Below are 18599 nucleotides of genomic sequence, written 5' to 3'. Positions count from 1 at the left end.
GACAGGGCCAAACAGGAGGATATAACCCCACCCACTTTGCCAAAGCACAGCCCCCAACACCACTAGAGGGTATCTTCAACAACAACACTTACCATCCAGAGACAAGGCCGAGTATAGCCCACAAAGATCTCCGCCACGGAAAACCCAAGGGGGGCGCCAACCCAACAGGAAGATCACGTCATGACTCAACCACTCAAGTGACGCACCCCTCCTAGGACGCATGAAAGAGCACCAGTAAGCCAGTGACTCAGCCCTGTAATAGGTTAGAGAGCAGAGAATCCCAGTGGAAGAAGGGGAACCGGCCAGCAGAGACAGCAACGGCGGTTTGTTGCTCCAGGCCTTTCCATTCACCTTCACACTCCTGGCCAGACTACTCTCAATCATATGACCCACTGAAGAGATGAGTCTTCAGTAAAGACTTAAAGGTTGAGACCGAGTCTGCGTCTCTCACATGGGTAGGCAGACCATTCCAATAAAAAATTGAGCTCTATAGGAGAAACCCTGCCTCCAGCTGTTTGCTTAGAAATTCTAGGGACAATTAGGAGGCCTGCTCTTGTGACCGTAGCGTACGTGTAGATATGTACGGCAGGACCAAATCGGAAAATAGTAGGAGCAAGCCCATGTAATGCTTGTTAGGTTAGCAGTAAAACCTTGAAATCAGCCTTTCCTTAACAGAAGCCAGTGTAGGAGGCTAGCACTGGGGTAATATAATCAAATATTTGGTTCTAGTCAGGATTCTAGCAGCGTATTTAGCACTAACTGAAGTTATTTAGGCTTTATCCGGGTAGCCGGAAGGTAGAGCATTGCAGTAGTCTAACCTAGAAGTACAAATGCATGGAAAAATTTTTCTGCATCATTTTTGGACAGAAAGTTCCTGATTTTGCCAATGTTACGTAGATGGAAAAAACTGTCCTGAAACAGTCCTTGATATGTCGTCAAAGAGAGATCAGGGTCAAGGTAACGCGCGAGGTCCTTCACAGTTTAATTTGAGACGACTTTACAACCATCAAGATTAATTGTCAGATTCAACAGAAGATCTCTTTGTTTCTTGGGACCTAGAAACACAGATCTCCTCTTTGTCCGAGTTTAAAAGTAGAAAGTTGGCAGCCATCCACTTCCTTACGTCTGAAACACAGGCTTCTAGCGAGGGCAATTTTGGGGCTTCACCATGTTTCATAAATGTACAGCTGTGGTATCCGCATAGCAGTGAAAGATAACATTATGTTTTTCGAATGACATCCCAAGAGGTAAAATATATAGTGAAAAACAATAGTGGTCCTAAAACGGAACCTGAGGAACACCGAAATTTACAGTTGATTTGTCAGAGGTCAAACCATTCACAGAGACAAACTGATATCTTTCCAACAGATAAGATCTAAACCAGGCCAGAACTTGTCCGTGTAGACCAATTTGGGTTCCAATCTCTCCAAAAGAATGTGGTGATCGATGATATCAAAGGCAGCACTAATCTAGGAGCACGAGGACAGATGCCAGAGCCTCGGTCTGACGCCATTAAAAGGTCATTTACCACCTTCACAAGTGCAGTCTACCGTGCTATGATGGGTCTAAAACCAGACTGAAGCATTTCGTATACATTGTTTGCTTCAGGAAGCAGTGAGTTGCTGCACAACAGCTTTTTCTAAAATTTTGAGAGGAATGGAAAGATTCGATATAGGCCGATAGTTTTTAGATTTTCGGGTCAAGGGTTGGCTTTTTCAAGAGAGCTTTATTACTGCCACTTTTAGTGAGTTTGGTACACATCCGGTGATAGAGAGCCGTTTATTATGTTCATCATAGGAGGGCCAAGCACAGGAAGCAGTCTTTCAGTAGTTTAGTTGGAATAGGGTCCAGTATGCAGCTTGAAGGTTTAGAGCCATGATTATTTCATCATGTGTCAAGAGATATACTAAAACACTTAAGTGTCTCTCTTGATCCTAGGTCCTGGCAGAGTTGTGCAGACTCAGGACAACTGAGCTTTGGAGGAATAAGCAGATTTAAAGAGAATAATTTGCGTAATTGCTTTCTAATGATATGACCTTTTCCTCAAAGAAGTTCATGAATTATTATGCTGAAGTGAAAGCCATCCTCACTTGGGGAATGCTGTTTTAGTTAGCTTTGCGATAGTATCAAAAATAAATTTCGGATTGTTCTTATTCCTCAATTAAGTTGGAAAATAGGATGATCGAGCCAGTCTGAGGGCTCTTCGATACTGCACGGTACTGTCTTCCAAGCTAGTCGGAAGACTTCCAGTTTTGGTGTGGCGCCATTTCCGTTCCAGTTTTCTGGAAGCTTGCTTCAGAGCCGGTGTATTTTCTGTATACCAGGGAGCTAGTTTCTTATGACAAATGTTTTTTTTTTAGGGGTGCAACTGCATCTAGGGTATTGCGCAAGGTTAAATTCAGTTCCTCAGTTAGGTGGTAACTGATTTTTGTCCTCTGACGTCCTGGGGTAGGCAGAGGGAGTCTGGAAGTGCATCAAGGAATCTTTGTGTTGTCTGAGAATTTATAGCACGACTTTTGATGCTCCTTGGTTGGGTCTGAGCAGATTATTTGTTGCGATTGCAAACGATAAAAATGGGGTGTTCCGATAGTCCAGGATTAGGAGGAAAAACATTAAAGATCCACAACATTTATTCCATGGGACAAAACTAGGTCCAGAGTATGACTGTGACAGTGAGTAGGTCCAGAGACATGTTGGACAAAACGTACTGAGTCGATGATGGCTCCGAAAGCCTTTTGGAGTGGGTCTGTGGACTTTTCCATGTGAATATTAAAATCACKKAAAATTTGAATATTATCTGCTATGACTACAAGGTCCGATAGGAATTCKGGGAACTCAGTGAGGAACGCTGTATATGGCCCAGGAGGCCTGTAAACAGTAGCTATAAAAAGTGATTGAGTAGGCTGCATAGATTTCATGACTAGCAGCTCAAAAAAAGAAAACGTCATATTTTCTGCTATCGTAAATGTTTGCAACACCTCCGCCTTTGCAGGATGCACAGGGGATATGGTCACTAGTGTAACCAGGAGGTGAGGCCTCATTTAACACAGTAAATTCATCAGGCTTAAGCCATGTTTCAGTCAGGCCAATCACATCAAGATTATGATCAGTGATTAGTTCATTAACTATAACTGCCTTTGAAGTGAGGGATCTAACATTAAGTAGCCCTATTTTGAGATGTGAGGTATCACGATCTCTTTCAATAATGGCAGAAATGGAGGAGGTATTTATCCTAGTGAGATTGCTAAGGCGAACACCGCCATGTTAAGTTTTGCCCAACCTAGGTCGAGGCACAGACACGTCTCAATGGGGAAAGCTGAGCTGACTACACTGACTGTGCTAGTGGCAGACTCCACTAAGCTGGCAGGCTGGCTAACAGCCTGCTGCCTGGCCTGCACCCTATTTCATTGTGGAGCWAGAGGAGTTAGAGCCCTGTCTATGTTGGTAGATAAGATGAGAGCACCCCTCCAGCTAGGATGGAGTCCGTCACTCCTCAGCAGGCCAGGCTTGGTCCTGTTTGTGGGTGAGTCCCAGAAAGAGGGCCAATTATCTACAAATTCTATCTTTTGGGAGGGGCAGAAAACAGTTTTCAACCAGCGATTGAGTTGTGAGACTCTGCTGTAGAGCTCATAACTCCCCCTAACTGGGAGGAGGCCAGAGACAATTACTCGATGCCGACACATCTTTCTAGCTGATTTACATGCTGAAGCTATGTTGCGCTTGGTGACCTCTGACTGTTTCATCCTAACATCTTTGGTGCCGACGTGGATAACAATATCTCTTATACTCGCCAGTTTTAGCTTTAACCAGCACCATCTTCAGATTAGCTTTAACGTCGGTATCCCTGCCCCCGGTAAACCGTGTATGATCGCTGGATGATTCGTTTTAAGTCTAATACTGCGGGTAATGAAGTCGCCAATGACTACGGTTTTCAATTTGTCAGAGCTAATGGTGGGAAGCTTCGGCGTCCCAGACCCCGTAACGGGAGGAGTAGAGACAAGAGAAGGCTCGGCCTCAGARTCCGACTCGCTGCTTAATGGGGYAAACCGGTTGAAAGTTTCTGTCGGCTGAATGAGCGACACCGGTTGAGCATTCCWACAGCATTTCCCTCCAGAAGCCATGAGAAAGATGTCCGGCTGCGGGGACCGTGCGAGGGGATTTATACTAACGTTACTATATGTACTTACTGGTGGCACAGACGCTGTTTCATCCTTTCCTACACTGAAATTACCCTTGCCTAACGATTGCGTCTGAAGCTGGGCTTGCAGCACAGCTATCCTCGCCGTAAGGCGATCGTTCTCCTGTATATTATGTGTACAGCGACTGCAATTAGAAGGCATCATGTTAATGTTACTACTTAGCTCCGGCTGTTGYAGGTSCTGARGAACCATGTCCAGATAAAGCGTCCGGAGTGAAAAAGTTGAATGAAAAAAAGTTAAGTGAGGGAAAAACAATAAATATAAACGGTAATTAAAAAGTAAACACCGTAAAGTTGTCAGGTAGCAAAGTAAGGTTGGCAACAAAACGCACTGCAACACGTAAACAAGTCTGCAAATTGTAAGCAGTGTAATGGTCAAGCTTCCACCATATAGCTTCCACTTTACAGATCTGCAAACATGGAAGGGTTAGGGGTCAAGGGGCAGGGGTTAGGAGCAAAGTGGGAGTGTGCTGGCTCTCCGTGGGGGGGGGGGTTATATATATAAACCTCTAGCACCCAAGAACCACGACAGGTGGCCTCTACTCTCTAGCCTCCACCTGTCTTTCCTTTTCCAGAGGCCGCATGCATGGTGACCGGGCCCAGAACGGATCCGTTATTCAAGAAATGGCATGCTGCTCTGCCAAGGGAATGGCGTGAGCCCAGTTAACGCAGGATCCCCCACCCCCAGTCACCGGATCACACGGCGGCAGCTGGTCCCAGGTGCTATTTTCACTCTGCTTTTATAAAGTGGTTGGCAGCAGTCGGCTGCACCATGAAACAGACACAGTTGCAGAGCCCGTCCCAGATCCCAGCTCAGTCCCCCGCCTTAGACACCCAGCCAGGTCCACCATGAAGTCCACAGGGAGCGAACAGGGTGCCACGCCGGACGGTTTCCCCTCCGACCTGGACGAGCTGGATAGTGGAAGCGAGGAGAGCTCCGACAACAAGTCGACGAGCGGTGGCTGTAGCCCCCAGGGAGAGTGCCGGGAGGGAGCCAGGCAGAGGGAGGGGGGGTACAGCAGCCGTCTGCCGGGCGTTAGCAAACAGAGACAGGCAGCCAACGCGCGGGAACGGGACAGGACCCACAGCGTGAACACGGCGTTCACCYCGCTGCGCACCCTCATCCCCACAGAACCGGCAGACAGGAAACTGTCCAAGATCGAGACGCTGCGCCTGGCGTCCAGCTACATCTCCCACCTTGCCAACGTGCTGCTGCTGGGGGACGAGTGTTTGGACGGGCAGCCCTGTCTCAGGTACCACAGCATCTTGCAGAGCAGCACCAACATCAACAGCAGCAGCCCCCCCCTCAGGCCCATATGCACTTTCTGTCTCAGTAACCAGAGGAAAACGGTGAGTCCTCAAAATAAATCAGTATATATTGGTTGACAGACTGTGGGCTATCATGGAAGGCTGCACGTAATCTCCACAAGAAAAAATGGATGGGATTTGGCTACATTTAGATAACGGGCCAGTACTTTATTTAACATTGGAGCAATTCCATAACAGCGTCACAATCAATAGTATTTCAACGGTTTTATTTCAATGTAAACTACTACAATTTCTCTACCCTCACAGCTCAGAGATGGAGAAAAGCACACAGCCATCTGACATGGTCACAACAAGGATGCATACCAAGTCGCACGGATGTTTACATGTACCTACGAGTGAAAAAAAAGATATAACTTTTTACATATTTTTGCTAAATCTTAGGACAAACCCCCCCCCCCCACTGAAATGCACTTTCCGTTCTCACATGTGCGTCTTATCCACTGTGTTTTGGTCAAATTGTAACTCGAGCACAATGTGTAAGGTTCCACCTGACAGTGGGCTATTTCGGTATCAGAAATAGTAAGCCCTAGTGTCGCGCTCCTAAAAACACAGTCTCGCCTCCCCCATGCAGCCAGTCACATGGTTGTAACCCAAACCTAGGCCATGCAGCGGTTGCTGTCAGTAGAGTAGTGGACTGGTTGGCTTGTCTCCTGACTGACTCATCTTTTGCCAACTGAGTAGAGGGTGCCTTGCTTGATTATTATGAATTCAAACTCGATAGCCCCAAATATACTTTGGTAGCTGTAAAATTGTATTTCATTTTAACCAGGATAGTGCACTTATTAGTAAATGAGTATAAGCCACTGCTTTCATGGGAGTCTTGAAATCTAAAATGTGCTTGAATCCAAATATGATGAATTAGTGTTATATAGGCCCAGCCCACTAGTACAGCAGAAGCAACCACACTTGGTGTTTACAAACTTTACCACAACATCAAATCATATTCCATGTCAAATGTAGCATGGTGTGGAACAGAAGAAAACATAACATATGTAAACACTGCTTTTGGGAGCTCAATGTTATACCGTATGTTGAGAAATGTTTACTTGCATGTATTGCACAAGCCTTTTCACAATTCACAAACACACAATAGTTCTGCATGTGTGTCTGTGCAGTATTGGTTGCACCTTRGAAGGCCCAATGGAGCTGTTTTTATATCACCATTAAATKATTTATACTTAAAAGTACCTTACTGTAATAGATTTCCATTAGAATTGGAAGAAATTGCTTTTTAGCACAAATTTCTCAAGCAAGAATTTTGCTAGGACTGTCTGGGAGTGGTCTGAGTTGGAAGGGTAAACTGAAAACTGGCCATTACTGGCAGAGAAGTTTGGAACTCTTATAGGTCATGGTGTATTAACCGCATGGTGATGTCAAAACATCTGATCACCAATTCAACTGTTCATTACAGGTTTGTCCAAAAGGCCAAGGTAAGGATAGGGCTACCGGTAAATCCTTTGGCGAGAAGGCAATGACTTGTCATTTTAGGGTGCCTTTAAGTCACACGGCCAGAAGGTCCWGTGTAGATTGTATTTTCAACCAGCAACTATCAGGAAATAACACTGATCAAATGTTTTCATACTTTTACAGTGTTAAGTTTCATCAGCACAATATAAGTTAAAAGACCGGGACAGAATTGACTGCACTGGACCTTCAACACCTTTAAGCTTAACACAATATTTTTGTATTTTATGCATCGACTTGGGTATATATATCAAATTACTTCAAAATCATGCAAGATAAAAATACAATCTTATTTTTGTGAATTATCCAAAACACAACTTGTTGCACACAGATTGCAATACACTTTTACCTCAATGAAGACCTCTGAATGTATTAACCTAATAGAATTATAGGCCTACCGCCAAGTCTATTGTAATGTGTATCATTGTTGTAAACATACTTGAATTTCTCCTAACTTATGGAAGACAATTGTCCTCTGCACATAGTGAGAAGCTGTTTAAGAAAAATGTATTTTTGTACAATAAGTTAAAAATATATATTAGTTGACTTGTAAACACAATCATTAAACTACTTTCAAAAAAAATATTGGACTGATGACTTGAATGTGCATGTAAAAAGACCTTTAGGCCAAGTTTACACAGGTAGTCCAATTCTGATTTTCCCCCACTAACTTGACCAATCAGATCAGCTCTTTTGTCAATAATTGGCCAAAAGATCAGAATTGTGCTGCCTGCGTTAACACAGCCTTAAAATATATATATATTTTTTACATCACTCAAGACCATTTACTGTGGATACCCAGTAATAACATTAAGCTGTGTGTGAATTTGGGACCTCAGGTGGAGATGTATTAGTACAGCAGGCAGCCATGTTAAAGTATAGTAATTGATTGCATTGCTACACAAACATACAATGTATACCATAAATAATCAAAACAATATGAATGTCATCTTTATTTCTTTAAAAAAGRCAATTGGTTTAATCAGATTAAAGTAGTAACCAATATTAATTACTTAGCTGGCAATTCATCTTCCAGAGAGGATGTCAGTCAGGTCAAAAGATGTTTCTACCAAGATGACAGTCACTGCACAACGTTCATCTGATCACCAATTCAACTGTTCATTACAGGTTTGTCCAAAAGGCCAAGGTAAGGAAAGGAGCTAACATGAGGATAGGGCTACCGGTAAATCCTTTGGCGAGAAGGCAATGACTTGTCATTTTAGGGTGCCTTTAAGTCACACGGCAAGAAGGCGCACTACTGCAATATTAACAGTTTCCGGGATATCATGGTTTATCAGACTTTAGACTGGATGCAGCAACATCAARAGAGTATCTTAATCTTCAAGTAGAATGAAATACTAATAAAAAAAGGGAGTTCATTTCGGCATCTTTCCAAACAAATCAACACTTAATTTGTTCATTTTATGATTGAGGTTTTAATTCACAATATATGTGAACTATTAAGGGTAAGTTTCAAATAAAATCTAATAAGGAGTGTACTGTTGACATCACAGCTCTTGAATTAAATGTAAATGTTGAAGTTGGAGAGGGGTGAAAGAAACCAGAAGGTAAAATAGAAAAACAGGACTGGGAGAGACTAGCACTTCAGTAACATTCTACTGCTCCTACTGTGCTGTTTAAAATGCACATCCGGAGGGTCGAGTTCTCAGTTCTCTTCCTCCTCCTCGGACTCAGACTCTGGAAGACAGAAAAGAGTCGACTCAAATCAGAACATTACAATTTACATCAACATGAATATTCAGAGAACTTTGGTGTTTTTCGAATATTCTTTTTTTTTTTTTTACCTTCCTCTGCATGCTTCAGCCACTCAACAAATTTCTTCATCTGCTCGAGGAAAACACTCTTTCCTTTAGCAACGTGGGCCTCTGTGTACCACTTAAGAATGGCCTCTTCACTCAAAACATCCGCTGTGTTGGGAGAGNGACAAGGAACATAAGAATGTTAGGTCAAAGGTCATGAAAGCCAGGGGACCAGGGTTCATTAGGGCACACCATAAAGCCTCAATGGAAAACCAAATTGAATGTTTCTTATTAGAGAAGTCTGTACCCGTTTCAGTCCATTTTATTCCATTTGGTACCTAATGAACGTACCAAAATGACATGTCACATGAGACACCCCCCACACACAGTCTGTCCCAAATGGCACCCTATTCCCTTTATAGTGCACTACTTTCAACCAGGGCCCACACCTTTGTAGAGGAGCACCACAATCTTCTGGAAGGCCTTCATGAAGTGGATGTTGTCATAGCAGTACTCCTGGATCTTCACCAGCAGGATAATCTCAGAGGCTCCCTGGGAGGTGAATGCCTTCAGGAGAGGACTGTATTGCTGTGGAGAAGAGAGAAAGACACATGGTTAGGGTAGAGACTAGATGATCTCAGCGCCTCCTTTGGAGGTGAACAACTTCAGGGGGACTAATGCTGTGGTGGAGAGAGGACCAATTAGTTTCCTTGTATCCAATCTTTGATTTACTAAATAGGCAAGTCAATTAAGAACAGATTCTTAGTTTCAATGACAAGATGTCAGGGGCAAGCACAGCAGCAATATAAGCACCTACATTTACATTTTAGTCATTAAACCGATGCTCTTATCCAGAGCAATTAGGGTTAAGTGCCTTGCTTAAGGGCACATTGACAGTATTTTCACCTAGTCGGCTTGTGGATTTGAACCGGCAACATTTTGGTTACTTACCCAACACTCTTAACCGCTATATGGGGGGGGGGCACAAGGTGGTCGACTGAACTAAAACCTAAATCACACTCCAATCTGGCCCATATTAGTACCACCCCACCCTCTTCCAATAATATACAGTTCCACAAAACACTAATCTGAATTTAGCAGCAACTAATTTAACCTTCATCTAGGTCTGTCTCATTGTGCAATCTTTGGCAAGAGACCTGTTCAAGAACACAGGAGTCTACAGTTACAAAGCATTTACCTTCAAGTGTTTGATAGATTGTTCACAGACCAGTTCTTCCTTCTTGTTCCACTCCACACAGCTCATGACACTGGACCACACGATGCCGATCATCAGTTGTTCAGAGATGCTGGTCTTCTTCATCTCCTCCCTGACGTAGGCAATTATCTAAACAAAGCAGGGAACATGTCAATGAACAATGCCCAGCTATCAAGTGTATGTATGCATGTATATAACACACTGAACAAAAATATAAATGCAACATGTAAAGTGTTGGTCCAATGTTTCATGAGTGGGAAAAAAATACAAAAAATCTCCATACCGTATGCACAAAAAGTGTATTTTAATTCGTTTACTTCCCTGCAAGTGAGCATTTCTCCTTTGCAAACAATCCATCTACCCAACAGGTGTGGCATATCAAGAAGTTGATTAAACAGCATGCTTATTACACAGGTGCACCTTGTGCTGAGGACAAAAGGCCACAAATGTGCAGTTGTCACAACACAATGTCACAGATGTCTCAAGTTGAGGGTGCATGCAATTCCTCTGCTGACTAGAGGAATGTCCATCAGAGCTGTTGCCAGAGAATTGAGCATTCATTTCCCTACCATAAGCCATTTTAGAGAATTTTGCAGTACTTCTAGCCTCAGAACCGCAGACCATGTGTAACAACGCAAGCCCAGAACCTCCACCAGGTTCATCGCCTGCGGGATCGGTAGAAACCAGCCACCCGGAACACTGATGAAACTGACGAGTGTTTGTGTCTATAATAAAGTCCTTTTGTGGAAGCAAACTCATTCTGATAGMCTGGGTCTGGCTCCCAAGTGGCTGGGCTGATGCCCTCCCAGGGCCATGCACCTGGTCATGTGAAATCCATAGAAAAGCCTCAAATGTATTTCAATTGACTGATTTCCTTATATGAACTGTACAGCGCATTCGGACCCCTTGACTTTTCCACTTTGTTACATTACAGCTTTACTCTAAAATGGATTTAAAATTATTTCCCCCCCTCAATCTACACACAACATCCCATAATGACAAAGCAAAAACTTTAAATCCTTTACTCAGTACTTTGTTGAAGCACCTTTGGTAGCGATTACAGCCTCTAGGCTTCTTGAGTATTACGCTACAATCGTTGCGTGCTAGGAATATGGGACCAAATACTAAATTGTTGACTACTTTAAAACAAATTAATTTGTCCCAATACTTTTAGTCCTCCTAAAAAAGAAAAAGCGGGGACTATGTACAAAAAGTGGTGTAATTTCTAAGTAGTTCACCCGATCGATGAAAATCCCCTCGAATGCTGAGTCTGCACTTTAACCGGTCATTGTATCATTTCAAATACCAAGTTCTGTATGCAGTTGAGACCCCCAAAAAATTGGGGTCACTGTCCCAATACTTTGAGCCCACCGTATAAGAATAATAGAGAAGCCGGGCCTCACATCTTTGAAGTTGTCKCCGCGGGCCATCATCTCCTGGAGCTCTTTCTGCAGCTCCTTACGGGACCCGATGGCCTCCTGGTTCCTGGCAAAGTCTGACAGCTCCTTCAGTCCCGCGTCAGTGAAGTACTTAGAAAAATGTTCACAGCTCCGCTTGTTGGCAGGAAAGAGTTCCTATGACAGATATTGATACAAGTAATTAGTTCCCATTCAATATTTATTTTGTTTTAAATCTATAGGCCTATATAAAAACTCTTAGGTTTTGTTCAACAGACAATCTCAATTGAACATGCTTTTTAGACTACGACTAGTCTTGAAGGGATAGTTCACCCAAATTACAAAATTATACTTGCTTCCTTACTCCTATGGATAAGGTACGACAGAAATCCATGCTTTGGTTTAGTATCCCTCGCACAATTTCAACATGCTAACGTTTCAGCATATATGAACAAATCCCATTAAAGTCATGGGACCAATTAGCATTTTCCACACATGTCCAAATCATCCAAAAGTATCTKAAATTGATTGTGAAGCTCAACAAAGTCACTCAGAGGATTTGAAAGTGGTGTGAAATGTTAATATCGGTCCCATGACTTTAATGGGATTTGTTCATAAATGCTGAAACGTTAGCATGTTGAAATTGTGCCACAAATGCTAAAATGTTAACATACGGAAACAGTGCCAGGGATACTAACCCAAAGCATGGATTGCTGTCATGCCTTGTCCATAGACTGCTTACAGCAGGTGTATCAAACTATTTCCATGGAGGGCCTAGTGCCTGCTAGTTTTTCCCTTTCAATTAAGACCTAGACAAGCAGGTGGGGGGAGTGCCTTACTAATTAGTGACCTTGAGTCAAACAAGTACAAGGGACGAGCGAAAACCCGCAGACACTCAGCCTTCCGTAGAATTAGTATGACACAGGGCTTACAGGGTAAACAAATCAAGACTTATTTGTCACATGCGCCYAATACAACAGGTGAAATGTTTAKTTTACAAGCCCTTAAACCAACAATATACAGTTCAGAAAATAACCTTTTAAAAAGTAAGAAATAACTAAAGAGCAGCAGTAAAATAACAATACCGAGGCTATATACAGGGGGGTACAGGTACAGAGTCAATGTGTGGGGGCACCTGTTAGTCGAGGTAATATGTACATGTAGGTAGAGTTAAAGTGACTATGCATAGATGAGAGTAGCAGCAGCGTAAGGGGGGGGACGACACAATGCAAATAGTCTGGGTAGTCATTTGATTAGATGTTCAAGAGTCTTATGGCTTGGGGGTAGAAGCTGTTTAAAAGCCTGGGTCGTACGCACTTGCCTCTGTAGTGCCTTGCAGTCGGAGGCCGGGCAGTTGCCATACCAGGAAGTGATGCAAGCGTCAGGATGCTCTCGATGGTGCAGCTGTAGAACCTTTTGAGGATATGAAGACCCATGCCAAATCTTTTCAGTCTCCTGAGGGGGAATAGGTTTTGTCGTGCCCTCTAAACGACTGTCTTGGTGTGTTTGGACCATGTTCGTTTGTTGGTGATATGGACACCAAGGAACTTGAAGCTCTCAACCTGCTCTACTATAGCCCTGTCAATGAGAATGGGGGTGTGCGCAGTCCTCCTTTTCCTGTCGTCCACAATCATCTCCTTAGTCTTGATCACGCTGAGGGAGAGGTTGTCCTTGCACCACACGGGCAGGTCTCTGACCTCCCTATAGGCTGTCTCGTCYTTTTTCAGGCCTACCACTGTTGTGTCAATGGCAAACTTAATGGTGTTGGAGTCGTGCAATCATGAGTGAACAGGGAGTACAGGAGGGGACTGAGTACGCACCCCTGAGGGGTCCCCGTGTTGAGGATTATTGTGGAGGATGTGTTGTTACCTACCCTTACCACCTGGGGCAACCCGTCAGGAAGTCTAGGATCCAGTTGCAGAGGGAGGTGTTTAGTTCCAGGGTCCTTAGCTTAGTGATGAGCTTTGAGGGCACTATGGTGTTGAACGCTGAGCTGTAGTCAATGATTTGCTTTCTCACATAGGTGTTCCTGTTGTCCAGGTGTGAAAGGGCAGTGTGGAGTGCAATAGAGATTGCATCATCTGTGGATCTGTTGGGGCAGTATGCAAATTTGAGTGGGTCTAGGGTTTCTGGGATAATGGTGTTGATGTAAGCCATGACCAGTCTTTCAAAGCACTTCATGGCTACAGATGTGAGTGCTACGGGTCTCTAGTCACTTAGGAAAGTTAACTTGGTGTTCTRGGGCACAGGGACAATGGTGGTCTGCTTGAAACATGTTGGTACTACAGACTCAAGACAGGGAGAGGTTGAAAATGTCAGTGAAGATACTTGCCAGTAGGTCAGTGCATGCTCAGAGTGCACGTCCTGGTAATCCGTCTGGCCCTGCGGCCTTGTGAATGTTGACCTGTTTAAAAGTCACAACAGCTGCAGAGAGCGTGATCACACAGTCCGCAACAGCTGATGCTCTCATGCGTGTTTCAGTGTTACTTGCCTCGAAGCGAGCATAGAAGTCATTTAGCTCATCTGATAGCTGCCCAGTGACACGAGCCTCTCAGCTGTGCTTGCCTTTGTAGTCTAATAGTTTGCAAGCCCTGCCCCCATCCAACGAGCGTCAGAGCCGGTGTAGTACGATTTGATCTTAGTCCTATATTGACGCTTCGCCTGTTTGATGGTTCGGAGGGCATAGCGGGATTTCTTATAAGCTTCCGGGTTAGAGTKCCACTCCTTGAWAGTGGTAGCTCTACCCTTTAACCAGGTGCGGATGTTGCCTGTAATCCATGGCTTCTGGTTGAGGTATGTACGTACAGTCACTGTGGGGATGACGTCATTGATGCACTTATTGATGAAGCCAGTGACTGATGTGGTGTACTCCTCAATGCCATCGAAAGAATCCCGGAACACATTCCAGTCTGTGCTAGCAAAACAGTCCTGTAGTTTAGCATCTGCGTCATCTGACCACTTTTTTATTGACCGAGTCACTGGTGCTTCCTGCTATAATTTTTGCTTGTAAGCAGGAATCAGGAAAGAATGTCAGATTTGCTAAATGGAAGGCGAGGGAGAGCTTTGTACATGTCTCTGTGTGGAATAACGGTGGTCTAGAGTCCCCCCCCCCTCTCTGGTTGCACATTTAATATGCTGATAGAAATGAGGTACAACTGATTTAAGTTTCCCATGCATTAAAGTTCCCGGCCACTAGGAGCGCCACCTCTGGATGAGCGTTTTCCTGTTTGCTTATGGTGGTATACAGCTTATTGAGTGCGGTCTTAGTGCAGCGTCGGTCTGTGGTGGTATGTAGACAGCTATGAAAAATACACATAAACTCTAGGTAGATTGTGTGGTCTACAGCTTATCATGAAATACTCTACCTCAGGCGAACAAAACCTTGAGACTTCCTTCCTACAAATATACATAGACCGCTACCCCTTGTCTTACCAGAGACTGCTGTTCTATCCTGCCAATAGAGTGTATAACCCGCCAGCTGTATGTTATTCATGTCGTCGTTCAGCCACGATGTCTCAGTGAAAAATAAGATTACAGTTAATGTCCCGTTGGTAGGATATAAATGCTTTTAGTTCGTCCCATTTATTTTCCAGCGATTGTACGTTGGCTAACAGTACGGATGGCAAAGGCAGATTAGTCACTCATCGCCTAATACTCACAAGACACCCACAATCTCCCGCAAAATCTTTGTCTCTTTCTCCTGCTGTGAACGACAGGGATMAGGGCCTGTTCGGGTGTCTGGAGTAAATCCCCCTTGTCCAACTCATTAAAGAAAAAGTCTTTGTACAGTTCAAGATGAGTAATCGCTGTTCTGATGTCCAGAAGCTCATTTCGGTCACATTTCGGTAGCTGTAACATTATGTACAAAATAAGTTACAAACGCAAAAATAAAAAAATAGCACGGTTGGTTAAGAGCCAATAAAACAGTAGCCATCCTCTCCGGCGCCATTAAATGTTGTAAGGAAACGCATGTAATTTTGGAGAACCATCCTTTTAATCTGTGTTGAGGAAAGCACCACATACTCTATATGTATTGGTATACTTGGAGGGACAAAAAAAAAGTAGTAAGGATTTGTAGCTTTACCATCAGCCTGTTGTCCATGCCGACTTTGCGGAGAGCGACAGCAACAGCGTTTATGTCCCTTTCATAGATCCAGGACTTGAACAGTTTCACAGCAAAGGCCGCAGATACTCCTGCAAACAGTCATAAAGCAACAGTCAAAGCAGCAGGTACCCTGCAATGAACAGCACTCAAATCACTATTTTGTATGAACTAAAAACATTCATTTCAGAGACATTGGATTCACAAAAAATAAGTTGTTTGACTGAATTCTGTGTCCATTTCAGAGACCATTCAACAAAAAGGTGGGTATCCAGTGAAGAGGGTCATGTTCATTAGGGCCCACCGTAACCAAACATTTGTGAAAATGAAAACAAGCAGCTCTTATTGGACAGGTCCAGGTAAAGATAGTGGTGGGATGGCAGACACTCACCCTCTTTGACCACGTTCTCGTTGAAGAGACTTCCAATGACGGCGGCTGATATGTTTCCATTGGCCAACAGAATGCCAGTGAGCATGGCCAGCTTGTTGCGTTCTGATTCGGTGAACCCTTTTAAAAAGAGCAGCAACTGTGGAGTAGATAGAATAATGAGCACGCTGGGTAAATGMTTTAGTTGTGAAAATAAAATATCCCATTCAAACAGCTCATGCAGGTTCCATCAGTGCCAACTGCCAAGCAGGAGTTCAAACCAACTGTCTCACCTTCTTGATCTCCTCCTCAAACCCTTTCTCCAGGTACTTGTAACGCCGGATCAGCTTGTTAAAAACCTACAGGTTCAAAAACAAAGTAAGATGTGACATTATGGTAAATGTGTTGATTAGCATTGATTAGCTGGATAGAGCTTCTTGACASATGTATATCTATAGTGGGATATAGATACTTCGCCCTAATAAATTATTTCCACATCCTCTTACCTGAGCATATGCTTGCATTGTCTCAAGGTCCTCTTGTGCCGTGAAGAGGCAGAACTCTGTGCGGGTCAGGTCGTCAGATATACTACCTCCTGGGGCTGCCGACAGGTGAAGGGGGAGAAAGAGAAAGTGTCAGTGTGCTGATCTGGACTTTAGTGGCTTTCCAAATGGTATGGAAACTGACTTCCAACACTACACTTCCTCTAAAACTTTCCACGAATCCTCTTTCCTTCTCAAAAAACACATTGTAGAAGGTCAGATGTGTGGGACTTTGGGAGGAGGCAAGGGATCCCTGAAAGTTACTGACTTTAAACACTACTTAAAGATCTGTACTCACCAAGCATTCCGCCAGCCACCAGGATGTCAAAGAGTGTCTCTGCATACCTGCGGTAGTCAAGCTTGGCGCCAGAGGCATCAAGGAATTTTGCAACAGCTTCCAAATCAGAGCCAGTTTGATTTAAGCCTTGTACGATACTTTCTTGAAACTGAGTAGGGTCAAATCTCTCCTTTTCATCTGTTGAAAAAACATGCCAGAATTTCACCMCCGGTAGCATTTTGACATAGCTAGGTGAAACCAAAAAAAAGTAGTGGTCAATTTGGTCYACAATGAAGATGCCCAACTTACCTCTTTTCCTCGTTTTGAAACGCTGGCCGGTTAGCGTTGGCTTTTGCTGCTTTTGATTATTCATAAAAGACACTCTGGATGAGAGAAGTTTCATATTAACGTCTGTGATTGAGCACTGTCAAGATAYCCTGATAATGTTTACTAGTTTTGTATAGCTAGTTGGAAACGTGCTCTGCCCAACAGGATTTATGTAACGTTAGGCCAATAAGAGCCAGTCAGAGCTATGTTATGGCTTGTTTTGGATATCTTTTGGCAAGCCACACCTGGTAATTTGGATAACTGGTAAAGTTGACATTGTTTTATATTCATCGTGACAAACCTATGTTGCAATCAAAATCTAGTTAGGMGAAGTTAGCGAGCTAGCCTGCTTAGTTACCATCCAAGATGGTAGGCTTTAATGTGAGCACKGGGACCTTCCCCCAGGCGCCTGTTCAGCCAGGCCTTGCTTGTTCGTGTGGCACCAGCGAAACTCCGATAGCAGCTACCGTTAGCATTACAGGAAATGGTGGCTTGTTAGCTAACAAAACTTGGACCAAAGGACGTCGATATGGCAACTAGGTGTCTCTACAGTGGGTAGTTACTTATACATGCGTTTCAACGTGCCATATCTAACAAAGTCAGTTCTTCCGACATGATAGCTAACGTTGTTAGCCATTTAGTTCGCTAGGTAACGTTAGCCAAGTTGTGCTTGCTAGCGAACAATGCCTGAAAAAGAACTCTAGGTAGCCAATGTTAGTTTAAACAGACACGTGTAGATTAAATTGTCTACCGAATGTGCAAAGTATGCAGGTCACCTACCGAAATTTATGCAGATAAAAAACGGTTAGAGTAAGAACAAATTCAAACACCCGATTTCAGTTCTATCGACCTAACAAAAATACCCTTTCCGGAACCAACCAGTGACCGGTTTTCGCAAGTACGCATGCGTGTTTAAATATGGCTCTATAGTGTATTTGTAATGTTTCTTTGTCATGATATAACTTTCTTGATAATGTGTGTAAATGATTGTCAWGCTCAAGCCATGTGACATTGGTCAATTCCAAAGGTATTTCAACTGCCACAAATGATAGTTCAGAGTTTCAGATTGCTGCTTTTGAGTAAACATCAATGATGTCATCCCACCAAGTTGCCGTGAATTGATTTTCGATGTCATATCAAATCAAACTTTATTTGTCARATGCGCCGAATACAAGTGTAGACTTTACCGTGAAATGCTTACTTACAAGCCCTTAACCAACAGTGCAGTTCAAGAAGAGTTAAGAAAATATTCACCAAGTATTCTAAAATTAAGAGTAATAATAAAAACACAATAAGAATAACGAGGCTATTGTAATGAAACAGGCAGGGAGCAGGTCTCGAACCCTCGACCTCCTAGCCCGAGGTCCGGCGCGCTATCGACTGTGCCACAAAAGCATGCTCGTGCGGCAGAGTCGATTTCCGCACTTATAAACCCAGGGTCGTTACACTATATACAGGGGGCACCGGTACCGAGATAGTGTGTGGGGTTAGTTGCGGTAATTTGTACATGTAGTTGGTGGTGAAGTGACTATGCATAGATAATAAACAGCAAGTAGCAGGGAGGGGGGTCAATGTAAATTGTCCGGTGGCGATTTTATTAATTGTTCAACACTCTTATGG

The 18599-nt window shown here is 43.6% G+C and overlaps 2 protein-coding genes across 3 annotated transcripts; one reads left to right on the top strand and one right to left on the bottom strand.

Moving 5' to 3' along the window:
* The first annotated feature begins 4954 nt into the window (after positions 1 to 4954).
* On the top strand, positions 4955 to 5925 carry LOC111970987 (basic helix-loop-helix transcription factor scleraxis-like). Its single transcript, XM_023997778.2, has 2 exons — positions 4955 to 5548; positions 5774 to 5925. The coding sequence occupies exons 1-2, from the start codon at positions 5048 to 5050 to the stop codon at positions 5804 to 5806; spliced, it is 534 nt and encodes a 177-aa protein (XP_023853546.1). The 5' UTR covers positions 4955 to 5047; the 3' UTR covers positions 5807 to 5925.
* A 2246-nt stretch (positions 5926 to 8171) lies between these two features.
* Positions 8172 to 17866, bottom strand: LOC111970985 (eIF5-mimic protein 2-A). 2 transcript variants are annotated; one of them, XM_023997776.2, is made up of 12 exons: positions 17760 to 17866; positions 16962 to 17035; positions 16674 to 16850; positions 16340 to 16434; positions 16127 to 16192; positions 15858 to 15993; positions 15449 to 15558; positions 11371 to 11541; positions 9950 to 10096; positions 9201 to 9339; positions 8797 to 8919; positions 8172 to 8689 (listed from the first exon to the last, which is right to left on the bottom strand). In XM_023997776.2, exons 2-12 carry the CDS (start codon positions 17023 to 17025, stop codon positions 8658 to 8660), a joined length of 1260 nt encoding a protein of 419 aa, XP_023853544.1. In that variant the 5' UTR covers positions 17026 to 17035; positions 17760 to 17866; the 3' UTR covers positions 8172 to 8657. The 2 variants fall into 2 exon arrangements, with proteins under 2 accessions (XP_023853544.1, XP_023853545.1); XM_023997777.2 differs by lacking the exons at positions 16340 to 16434; positions 16962 to 17035; positions 17760 to 17866 and having other exon boundaries at positions 16674 to 16844.
* Between the last annotated feature and the right edge of the window lie 733 nt (positions 17867 to 18599).

This window comes from Salvelinus sp. IW2-2015, linkage group LG12 (genome assembly GCF_002910315.2).
Source record: "Salvelinus sp. IW2-2015 linkage group LG12, ASM291031v2, whole genome shotgun sequence".
Classification (NCBI taxonomy): Eukaryota; Metazoa; Chordata; class Actinopteri; order Salmoniformes; family Salmonidae; genus Salvelinus; species Salvelinus sp. IW2-2015.
The sequence above is the reverse complement of the archived record's forward strand: the minus strand, read 5'-3'. Positions and strand labels throughout refer to the sequence as shown.